The following is a 12,076-nucleotide window of genomic DNA, read 5'->3' as shown; positions in this document are numbered from 1 at the left end:
CGCCAAAAGTGGCACAAGTAGTGGGGTGGAGGGGAAGACATTTAGTAAGACACAGTCGTGCTACTCGTGCACAAAATGATTACACTAATAATAATTCCAATGAAGTTGGGACGTTGTGTTAAACATAAATAAAAACAGAATACAATGGTTTGCAAATCATGTTCAACCTATATTGAATTGAATACACTACAAAGACAAGATATTTAATGTTCAAACTGATAAACTTGATTGTTTTTAGCAAATAATCATTAACTTGGAATTTTATGGCTGCAATACGTTCCAAAAAAGCTGGGACAGGTGGCAAAAAAGACTGAGAAAGTTGAGGAATGCTCATCAAACACCTGTTAGGAACATCCCACAGGTGAACAAGCTAATTGGGAACAGGTGGGTGCCATGATTGGGTAGAAAAGGAGCTTCCCTGAATTGCTCAGTCATTCACCAGCAAAGATGGGGCGAGGTTCACCTCTTTGTGAACAAGTGCGTGAGAAATTAGTCCAACAGTTTAAGGAGAATGTTCCTCAACATACAATTGCAAGGAATTGAGGGATTTCATCATCTACGGTCCATAACATCATCAAAAGGTTCAGACAATCTGGAGAAATCACTGCATGTAAGCGGCAAGGCCGAAAACCGACATTGAATGCCCGTGACCTTCGATCCCTCAGACGGCACTGCATCAAAAACCGACATCGATGTGTAAAGGATATCGCCACGTGGGCTCAGGAACACTTCAGAAAACTCTACTATGCAAAGCAAAAGCCATTTATCAACAACACCCAGAAACGCCGCCGGCTTCTCTGGGCCCAAGCTCATCTAAGATGGACTAATGCAAAGTGGAAAAGTGTTCTGTGGTCCGACGAGTCCACATTTTAAATAGTTTTTGTAAATTGTGGACATCGTGTCCTCTGGGCCAAAGAGGAAAAGAACCATCCGGACTGTTATGGACGCAAAGTTCAAAAGCCGGCATCTGTGATGGTATGGGGCTGTGTTAGTGCCAATGGCATGGGTAACTTACACATCTGTGAAGGCACCATTAATGCTGAAAGGTACATACAGGTTTTGGAGAAACACATGCTGCCATCCAAGCGACGTCTTTTTCACGGACGCCCCTGCTCATTTCAGCAAGACAATGCCAAACCACATTCTGCACGTGTTACAACAGCGTGGCTTCGTAGTAAAAGAGTGCGGGTACTAGACTGGCCTGCCTGCAGTCCAGACCTGTCTCCCATTGAAACTGTGTGGCGCATTATGAAGTGTAAAATACGACAACGGAGACCCCGGACTGTTGAACAGCTGAAGCTGTACATCAAGCAAGAATGGGAAAGAATTCCACCGACAAAGCTTCAACAATTAGCGTCCTCAGTTCCCAAACGTTTATTGAATGTTGTTCAAAGAATAGGTGATTTAACCATTAAATATCTTGTCTTTGTAGTGTATTCAATTTAAATATAGGTTGAACATGATTTGCAAATCATTCTATTCTTTTTTTGTTCAACACAACATCCCAACTTCATTGGAATTTGGGTTGTACTTAGACCTTATTCTGGATATCAAATAAATGCTCAATAAATTATTAGAAATTATTCACTTACCTTTGATAAGGAGACTACTCGTCTGAGGTACATGGCTATTAGTTGTGCCTAGTAGTGCTACAAGTGCAGCACAGGAAGGTTAACTGCATACTAGTAAAGCAAAGCAAATTTATTTTTATAGTGCATTTCACACACAAGGTAACTCAAAGTGCTTTACATGATTAAAAGCATTTAAAACAACAAAGAAAAAAAAAACAGCTGATAAACATTTCAAACACAGAGGGAAAAAAAATACAATTAAAACAGCATACAGTGAAAGAAATATCATTTAAAAGTGGAAATGCTCTAAAAAGCATGTGGGGGGCGGGGGGGGGGGGGAGAAGAGTTTTTAACCTGGACTTAAAAACATGCACACTTGAGGCTGACGTCAATTCTGTTGGCAACTTATTCCATTTGTGTGCAGCATAATAGTAGGGCAAACAGTGCCACTAGTAGAGGAAAAAAAAATATTCCTAGTAGGACGCCATCGTTTTACAAGTGCACGCTAGTCATTCAATGATATGTATGAATTGTCTTACTGGGGAGGACGACGAGTGTACTCGTACACGGAGCGAAAGCTGAAGGATATGAAATGCAGCATTCTGCAGCTTTCCACAGCTGCTTGTTTCCCGTTACAAAATGTGCATTCTTTCAATTAATCCACAGGGGAAAGCAAGGCCACATGTACACAGGAAACAGGTTGAACATTAACTGATGAATTATAAATGTCTTGGAAGATGACTGTAAAATAAAAAGTATGCCACTTTTTCTTTGACAGAAACATATATTTGCTCTTAAAATAGCTAAGGCAAAATCCCTTGATGATTACTACATCAGTGTGTGTAACAGTAAGATTTCTGTGAAGACAGTAGATGAATACTGAGTGAAGTGGAGCGCAGCGGTGAGGTCAGCGGATGGGGAAGAGGTGCTGGTACTTCTGCTTGATGGACACGGCGTGCTCTTGAGGACACGGCATGAGGGGGAGCCGAGGGGGGCCCAGCTGCAGGCCCGACACCTCGTTCATCAGCTGCTTGTTCACGCCCAAGTCGAATCCTGACCAGCAAGGAAATGACAAGATTTGCGATAGGGAGTTATGCTGTTTAGGGAATAAAACAAATGTTCATTTTACTGAAACATATAGCTATATTAGAGATGGACTGATAAGGTTATTTTTTTTTCCCCCGATACGGATTATTAGTAGTTAAGTTTGAAGCCTATATTAATTTGCAGTTGAAAGGATAATATTGGCGGCAAAATTTGGAATAATGCAAACACCCAAAATTAACTTTGTTTAAATGTCCGTAAGCATATGTTCATTAAAACACATTCACTGCCATTGACGGCTTTATAAGTCAAATATCCATGTTAACTGGGAAGGCTGGCAGTGAAACAGCTTTTCAGATTTGCAACATGTTAAGATATACATTTGATTTTTATTTATTTTTTTAAATCTTAGACAAAAGACATCTTTCTTTTAAAATTCTAACAAAAAGTGCAGGGAGCTTCCAGGCTCAGCAGCATGTCTTAAAAAGTTCAATGAAAACAAACAAATCGCTTGCCAAAGCTTTGTACAGTTAATAAAGATTTCCCAAAATTCAACATACCTGAAATTTTTATATTTTTCACTTATCTTTCTTTTAAGTTTGAATAAAAAGTGCAGAGAGTTCCTACTGTTAGCAGCATCTTTTAGAATGTTAACTAAAAATTTAACTCACTAACTAACTAAATACTTCCCTGAAGTTTAACCACTTTGCCGATAAGACAAATGCCGATATGCGTTAAAACGCTGTATATCAATGCTGATAATTAATGACCAGTTTGGGAAAGTAATTAAGTACTAATAATTTGATATAGTACTTTAGATATTTTCAGGTAGCAGTTATTTTTCAGGTATCATTTAGGCAGGCCATAGACTTGTCTAATAGAAAAAAAAGTGATTTGTTGCCATTTTGTGGCATCTATAGACAGTTACTTTTTAAAACGGTACAAACATATGTGAACACAAAGCATAAAATGCTTGTCTGTGGCTCTCCTTTCCCACATTTGAGGGTATTAAAGTGAGTAAGTAAACATGTTTAAAAATAATAATAATAATCTGCAAAATAGCGGGACCACGAACAATGAACTGCAATATTGCGGGAACACTTTGTATTTTCTTGGCACTCACCAACTTTAATAGCATATCTGATGAGCTCTTGCATCTTGAACTGCTCAAAAAGAAAAAGAAATTAGGACAAAGAGGATAGGATTGAAAAATGGAGAACTATTGCAAGGGTTCTCTAACTTTTTGGGTCCAGGAAACTCTTACAGATTTAAAAAAAGAAAAAAAAAAAAAAAAAACAGTTTCAGCCCCTAAAAACCAACACCATTTTTTGTTGTTGTGTATTTTAATGAAGAAAAATATCACTGCATTACGTGAAATATAATAAAAGCTCATGCAGAGAACTGGTTTCATAAAGTTTACATACAGCAACAGCTCCTTGCAAGTGCTGTTTTATTTTTTGTCCTGTTCGGTCAAGCAGAATGGAAGATCTGTATCCCTTTTATGCCGGAACAGTTTTACTGTCACAGTGGAGTTTTGAAGCTTCCGCTTTGGTTTCTTAGCATTATAATTGAAGTTCATTGAGAATCAGAGTCGATCAGAACAAAGTTTCTCGAGGGGAGCGAGAAACAAAGACAAAAGACAAAGCACTAATTGTAAACAGGATGACAGAAGTAAATCATTACATTATCTACAACAATGAAACATTAAATAGGAGTGTTGCATGGGGCTGTAGTGCGACACCCTGTGAGGGGAGGACAGGACAAGATGGAACAGGACAAGGACAGGAGAAGAAGCATGCAGGACAACTGAAGTGTGGTGGGGTTAACCATGTCAATTCTAAAAGTCTACAGAACGAGTATAAGTGAGGGGATACACAAGCGATTTGCATATTCATGAGTTATTTGTCGCAATAAGTGCGTGGCCCCACGCCCAGCCAAAGAGTCCTAGGGGGCGTGTGCCTGCGGACACATGCAAATGAATTGACACCGTTTTCCACGCACAAAGATTGACAGAAGTGTCCTGTAATTGCTGTGCCCGCCCGCAGCACGGAGGCCGAGAACCCCACCCGATCCATCGAGGGGCGGGATCGGGCCCAGGGGTCCGCCTGAGAGCAGGCCGGCGGACGGGACACGTCCCACAACGAGGGACCCGGGGCGATCGAGGCACCCCGACAACCGGCCACCCGGTGGGGGCCGCGGGGGCCCAATGCCACCCTCCCCTCCACCTCCCCACACAGTGGTTCCCCCCCCCCCCCCCCCCAACCCCCGAGATCAGGAAGGAGTGAAAAACGTCACGCCCCCACAGACGCCGGAACAGCAAACACAGGGACAAGAGGAGAAGATCCCCACTCCACGCATGCGTCTTCTCACCATGCAAACCGATCTAAAATGTGCGAAAAAACAAAAGAAAAAGAAAAAACAAAACAACAACCTCGACAACAAAGAATTCCATTGTTTACTTTCACACTTATGAAAATAGTCTCGCTATTGTCAAATGGCACCCTACCCAGGCAAAGGAATGTGTTGTTATTTTGCAGTTGTACATTTGACTGCGATGGGCGGTTTGAGAACTACCATTGGTCAGAAAAACAAAACAACATTTCAAAAAACAGTACCTGAAGGCTCCTGGCCTGCACAAGGTTGCCGCTCTCAAACTCGGACACCAGCTTGTTCATGTGACTTCCCAGATAGTTGTACGTGCTGCGGGGGGGGGGGGGGGGGGGGGGGGACGACCAGTGTGAATGACAACAAAATCTGAACGTGTACGGCCTGAGTTGTTTTGGGGAAAATATACACTCCTGACAAAAAAGTTTGGGCTATTTCACGATGAACCTAAAATGCAGCACAACTTCATTTGACCTTCTCTAAACTTTTGAATGTCCAACTCTTCAATGTTTCAGTACTTTTTGCACAACGGTAAAAAGTTTGTTCCTCAACTAATCTTTCCACGTTGAAATGAAGAGAAATGCCATTCATCCGTTCCAGCCGCCCCATAAAACCCCAAAATGTGTTGGAATGCGTTTTCAGGGAGAAAAATAGCACTCTACAGTATTGTACTTTATCAAAACATACAATGATAACATAATTCAATGGAATGTATCAAATTAAACAGTTTGTCCATCATGAGTTGATGTTTTAATACATTGTGCAGTTCTTTTTGGTTGCACTCCTTGGCCACCAGGGGCAGTATACACACATAGAAGACGATCACAACTCTTCAGTAGACTGCAGTAATATTAGCTGTTTTTCGCAGAGGATAAAGAATACATGCCTGCGAGTATTCTTATATTGTCTGTCTTCATGTGTAGCGGCATTGTTTGTGTTCAAACATGCGTTGCATAGAGGGCTATGAGCCCGCTTTGGGTATTTTAGATCCGGGGATGTCGCCAATCTTTGTCAACTGAGGGCCTGTGAAGCCCTTTGAGACTCTTTTGTGATTAAGGGCTACACAACTGAGGTGGACTTAACACCGCAACATCGATGCTATCCGTTAGCCCGTCTGTAGCGTTTTGCATTGTTGGCTAGCCTTAACATAGCCGCCTTTCCTAAGACAATTATGCGGTTGTTTCATTCAATATTCCAAACTTTTTTGTGATTCGTGTAGGATCTGACCTGCCGACTGCTCCGCTGGCTCCCAATGCGAGGGCTGCCAACAGTTGCTACGTGACAGGAAAACAGAAGGGGTTTAGCGACAACCGAGGCCGGTGTCGTCACGCGGCGCGAGCGCGTCGGACCTCGTCCACGCCGTAGAGGACGGACCAGTGGGGCAGGATGCGGCTGACGCACTGGCCGAAGTCCATCAGGTCGGTCCCGGAGAATTTGACGCCTCGGAAGGAGGGAATGAGCGTCTCGATGCCTTCCAGCAAGTCGCTTGCTGGCACTTCGAAAAGAGAACACGCATTAAAGCGACAAAAAAAAACCATCCAATTATTTTTTTTTTTGTAATACAGAAAATAGCACTTTAAAATATAAAAAGGTAAAAAAAAAACATTCATTATTATTGTTACAGAAATTGGCTGGTTTTGTAAAATAGAATGTAAAGAAATGCACTGTCACACTTCAGTCTTTTAAGCACCCGATTGGCCGCGTAACCCATGTGACTAGGTCACAAAAAATACACTGATCGGCTGCCGAAATGTGGCGTTTATAGTGGAGTAAAGTAATGTCTACATCATGCGTAGATCAGACAATAGGATTTTAGCCCCGATATGCTATCGCAGGCGATTTCCAAGTTCGGACCCGACATATTTTGTCAGGAACAACAAAACTTCTTGTCGTGTGACATCATTCACGACCAACCATTTGGCCCGACAATAGCGCAAAGACGCCAGAAGTCTAGCATGTTGGATTTTTTGGGGGGGGGATCTCTTCCGTGTCGTGTAACATATCAACGACAACTCTCCGACAGCACACCTTGACGTCGACCAATACGATTGTGTATCGTGTATTTCACGACACCGAGAGGCGCCGCAGCAGTCACACAGTAATACCAGCCTTTAACACAATACAAATTGACTGTATATAAATAGTCATTAAATTTTATTTTTGTACACGACTTAACAGTATAAATGAGCAAAATACTTTTTTCGTCGGAAAAGCAGGGTTTGCCTGTCGAAAATGTTAATTTCAGAACCACAATTGAATTGTCAGGAAAAGATTTAGCCCGGGGCCAAACTTAGTTGCCAACACCTGCTTGAAGCTGTCTGTCAGTCAATCAGTCAGTCACACACGCACACAAGCAAGTATTTGGTGTGTTGTTGTGCCTTTAACACATTCACTGCCATTGACGGCTTTAGAGGTCAAATATCCATGTTAACTGGGAAGGCTGGCAGTGAATGAGTTAATGGGGTGTGGCCTCGTGAGTTGCTTTCAGGAGCTCTCATGTCAGCTCGTGCATTTCAGGTTCCTCCTGAAAGCCCAATATCCCAAACCTTTGGTAAGTAGTGTCCAACGGCCTCAAAATTGCAGATTGAATACGACAAGACTCACAATTAATGCCAGTAAGAGCTGGAAGGTGGTAGTAATAGAAGGGCACAGTCGGGGCCACGCCGGCCACTTCCTGGAGGTACGCCCTCAGCGACTCTAAGGGAAGAAATGCACATCTTGGTTCTGGTTTTATTCTTCACATGCAACCATACCTCAATGTGGACTCCAATGAGTTTCCTCCGCTTCAAGCCGGGCATACCTGCAGAGCGAGGTTTGAAGAAGGAGGGAGCAATGACTGCTATCCCGTCGACCCCGATCTCCACTGCATGGCGAGCCTGAACGAACAATCAGAAGCACATTTACAACCATAACTGTAATATCGGTTACATGATATTATATTCATTTTTAAGCCGTATATTCTCCTCGTATATTCTCGATATGTTTCACTCGGCTGCACTGTTTTCAGTAGATTATTATTTTTGTCCAGTCAGATTTCGGCCTCTATGTGTTTCCATATCCATTTCATCTGTCCAGGGCCTTCAGAATCAGCACTGCTGGAAAATGTAACTTCAACTGCACATCGAGACGGTCACAGCTTCTCAGTAAGCTGCAGTCATATTAGTCGTTCTTTGCAGAGGATAAATAATATATACTATCGAGTGATATATTTTATTCTAAATGTTTGTTTTTTACGGCACGGTGGACGACTGGTTAGCACATCTGCCGCACGGTTCTGAGGACAGAATTCACAAACATTGATTGTGAACTGCGCCAGATAATATACGTGACACAGTTGCACACTGCTCTATTGCGTTTTTGTATAACATTGAAGGTTTCTGTCATCCCAATGTGATCGTGTCAGTATTAAGTCGAGCGAGTCCCCACCGAAGGTCCAGGAACCAAACGGAGACATCGCATTACGGTAACTGAACGACACCTTGACGTTGCGTCATGTATGATCGAGTGTGGATTATTTTCAGTGGTCATGTTTACTTTAACTGTCCAAGTGTGCGGTTATTATCAACACTGATAAGAAGAACTCACAAGTTCTTGGGAATCTTTGAGACTGGTGCAGCCAACGTGCAAAATCACCTGCTCCATTCTGTACACAACAATTAACACAGAAACAACAGTTAAGGACGTACAAGGTGGCACTGTTGTTACGATATGCGTTTCGTATTGAATACAGAGTATAGAATAAATTGTGCAACGAATGTGGAAATAGGTCTCATTATTCTCGTAGTGTTGCTTTTGGACTAAAGTCTGTTTGACTTCCTGCCTTTTAATTTTTTTCATTATATATCGATTTTTTTTTAAAATAAATTGGGCTCGGTGGCACCAACAGTTATGCCCGACAAATTCTAACTAGCAACAAGTAGCCAGGTAAATGTGCAACGTGCCCAAGAAAAATAATCTAAAGCAATCCCGAAGATAGCTGGGCTAGAAAATGGATGCATGGATGAATTCTGTTGATTTGCCCTACATTTCTTCTCGATTGACTACGAGGACAAATGAAATAATGTCTCGGTCACTCCCCGAATGTTCGGAACTCCTGCGTCCGCCCCAAGACTTACTTTCCCTTGGCTTTCCGACACCAGTCCTCCGCCAGTAACTTCCTCTCGGCGACGCTGAGAGACATGCCCTCTCCGGTGGTGCCGTTCACTGCGAGCAAGTACGGTCTCGGGTCATTTTGTTGTTTTTTTTTTTTTTACAGACCAACAACACGGGATTCCGAGCGCACATCTCAATAAGCAAAAGGTCACGTTAGCAGTGGTAATAACTCAAAGTGGGGGAGTCCACATCGAAGCTCAATATAATCCAATTATTATGATTGTTCATCATCTTTGCCTGGTGACCCCATTATGCTGTTTCATGTGTGTAAACAAAGAAAGTTCATGAATACATATCTGTATTTAAATATGCAATACTTATTGTTGCTACATTTGCCTTAGTTTGTTATTTCCTCATAAAAAAAATATAGTTTTAAAACAATATTGTTGGCCAATATTTGAATTTGCAACTTTCGATTTTATATTTGTCAATTTAACGTTCATGCCCTCTTTAAAAAAAGACAACCAATCAGGAATGACTCACCAGTTACTCGTTACTCGAGTAGTCTTTTCAGTGATTTTTCTTTGGAGGTCTAATTTTTCCTCAAGTTATATTTTTCTCAAGTAACGGCACTCTTACTCCAGCACAATTTTTGGCTCCTCTACTCTGCGTTCAACAGAGTATGCCGAGTATTGATGAAGAACCGAGTAACTCAATTGTTAAATGTTTGGATTGAGGTTCTTTGTTCAGATTTTTATTTTTATTTTTTTTTTACATTTTACATAATTTAAAGGCCTAATTAAACAAGTATTTACGTGACATTTTTTTTTTTTTTTTTTTAAATCCTCAGTTTCTGTACATTTAATAGTAATTTCTAGAATAGAATCTTTATTGTCATCGTCAGTTGACAATTGCGGTGGTATTAGGATGTTGATTAAGTCGGGTAAATCTCTACTGAAGGGCCAGATACCAAATGCACATTTGGCAACTGCCTTTCCAGACAGTTTAACAAACAAATGTGACAAACTAACAAAACGGGTTACGCATATATGGTTAGCAGAGATACGAAAACAAGATCGATTGAGACCGGAACAAACACACACACACACACACCAGACAGTATTCAAAGTAAGCATCCATGTGTAAACTTACCAAAAATTTTATTGACACCTTGCTTCTCTGTCAAGTAGTCAATATAAGGTCCAATCTCTGATAAGTTGACTTCACTGTCATGGGAAAACACATGCAGGCCTCCACGTTTGGCAAAAATAACATCGACAAGATGGAGCTAATTTGCAGATACAAGCGGGTGACAAATTCCCAGGGTCACCTAATTTGCTATTTGGAGTGTAATACTGCACATTGATATGACCTCCTAAACAATCTAAGACTAATTTCTCGCAGAGTCTGCAGATGTGAGTGTGGACGTCCTCTTTTTAGATGTGCTTATTCAGCTTTCTTCCATTCGGTTGTTTCACCACCCACCTGTATCTTTCCATGATATATAACAGGATGTCCCAATAGTCACTACAGTACACACTCCCCCTTTTATTTCAGGTTTCATTTGGGTTTAAGAACTGATGGGTGGTATTGTAGCTATAGTTCTTTGTGAGACGTTAACTTGCTAACAAAGAACAATAGGAAGCCATCACAATCAGTATAAGGTGAGCCAAACGTGATTTACAAGCTCCTCATAGTAATAAAGAGGAAACAGTTTATTTCTGTTACATGAGCTCTAATGATACCTGAAACGAAATATAAAATAGGACGTGTATAGTGACTTTTTTTTTTTTTTTTTGGGACACCCTGCATATTTAAAATTAAAAAATGAAGTGTAAAGTAAGGTTTTGGTTTAAAAAAAAAATAAAATAAAAAATAAATAAAAAGTCACATACCCTTGAGAAGTGAATGGAGTGAATGTGGCCGCAATTAGGCCTGTCAATTTCTTCCCAGCAGATTGAGACATAGCTGATTGGTCCACGCGAATATGCAAAAATTTAATTATATACATTTTAAAAATACAATACAGTCAAAAAAAATGCAGTTGAAATAACATAAAACGCTGTTAAGTGCAGTGCAAATATTTTACAAAGTAAGTTTCAGGATGCAATTTAATCTAAAAAGCAGGTTCATGTACTATAATAACTAGATTAACTATGAAAAATAACACAACTATTAAAAGCATTTCCATCAAGGTAAAATTGAAAGTCATTCAGAGGTGTAGTGTATGCTCTTGCGAAGCCGTCGAAAAGTGCAAATTATAAAATCCTCCAAGTGCCAGTTACTGCCTACCTGTTACAACTCGTCCCTTCTCCTGCAAGTGTGAGTCAAGTAATGGACTTCAGCGGAAGCCGGGTAGAGACTTTTAGCATGTTTCATGGGCTCGCTCCGCGGTTTGTTCATGTGACCTGTCACGTGAACGGTTCTGCGGGCGCAAAGCCTTGTGGGAAATGAGGTTTTGACTTGAAAACCTGAAGCGATACACACAAACACCGGGTAGACGTCCACTAGCATCCAAGTGTGAGTTGGGTACAATTAAAGTCAATTAAAGTTTGACTTATTGGATTTTTTTATAAATTAAAAGCGTACTAAACGTCAACCTTAGGATGGATCGAGCGGCATTCGGGTTTTACAGGCAATAGCAAAGACATCTACATCAACGGGAAATAGTAAAAGAACTGGCTGGATGTTTGCTTTAAATTTTACATTCCTATAGCGTTAGAATCTAATTTAATGGGGACCACACACAGTAAGCCAGACCTTGCTGTGCGACGTGAAAAACAACAACCCGATTGCGAAGAAGAGTGTTGTTTCCGTTTCTCAGATTTTTTTGATCGTGACACTTGTGTGGTCCTAGAATTAGTGACCTGAGTTTAGACTGACAGGCATTGCTTCTTTTTTTTTTCAAGACAGGCTGAATCAACAGGAATAACCCTATTAATAATAAATATGCAAACTAACAGAAATAAAAAATGGTAGTGTCC

At 41.0% G+C, this 12,076-nt stretch overlaps 1 protein-coding gene across 5 annotated transcripts; it reads right to left on the bottom strand.

The window, feature by feature from the left end:
- Positions 1 to 1,683: 1,683 nt before the first annotated feature.
- Positions 1,684 to 12,023, bottom strand: npl (N-acetylneuraminate pyruvate lyase (dihydrodipicolinate synthase)). 5 transcript variants are annotated; one of them, XM_061778583.1, is made up of 12 exons: positions 11,385 to 12,023; positions 10,988 to 11,060; positions 10,245 to 10,318; positions 9,116 to 9,203; positions 8,586 to 8,643; positions 7,801 to 7,876; positions 7,605 to 7,697; positions 6,350 to 6,495; positions 6,228 to 6,274; positions 5,231 to 5,315; positions 3,739 to 3,778; positions 1,684 to 2,624 (listed from the first exon to the last, which is right to left on the bottom strand). In XM_061778583.1, exons 2-12 carry the CDS (start codon positions 11,056 to 11,058, stop codon positions 2,479 to 2,481), a joined length of 924 nt encoding a protein of 307 aa, XP_061634567.1. In that variant the 5' UTR covers positions 11,059 to 11,060; positions 11,385 to 12,023; the 3' UTR covers positions 1,684 to 2,478. The 5 variants fall into 5 exon arrangements, with proteins under 5 accessions (XP_061634567.1, XP_061634568.1, XP_061634570.1 ...); XM_061778585.1 differs by having other exon boundaries at positions 2,530 to 2,667; XM_061778584.1 differs by lacking the exon at positions 5,231 to 5,315 and having other exon boundaries at positions 1,684 to 2,667.
- Positions 12,024 to 12,076: the final 53 nt, after the last annotated feature.

Source organism: Phyllopteryx taeniolatus, chromosome 7, assembly GCF_024500385.1.
Source record: "Phyllopteryx taeniolatus isolate TA_2022b chromosome 7, UOR_Ptae_1.2, whole genome shotgun sequence".
Lineage (NCBI taxonomy): Eukaryota > Metazoa > Chordata > Actinopteri > Syngnathiformes > Syngnathidae > Phyllopteryx > Phyllopteryx taeniolatus.
This window is presented reverse-complemented; position numbering and strand designations above follow the sequence as displayed.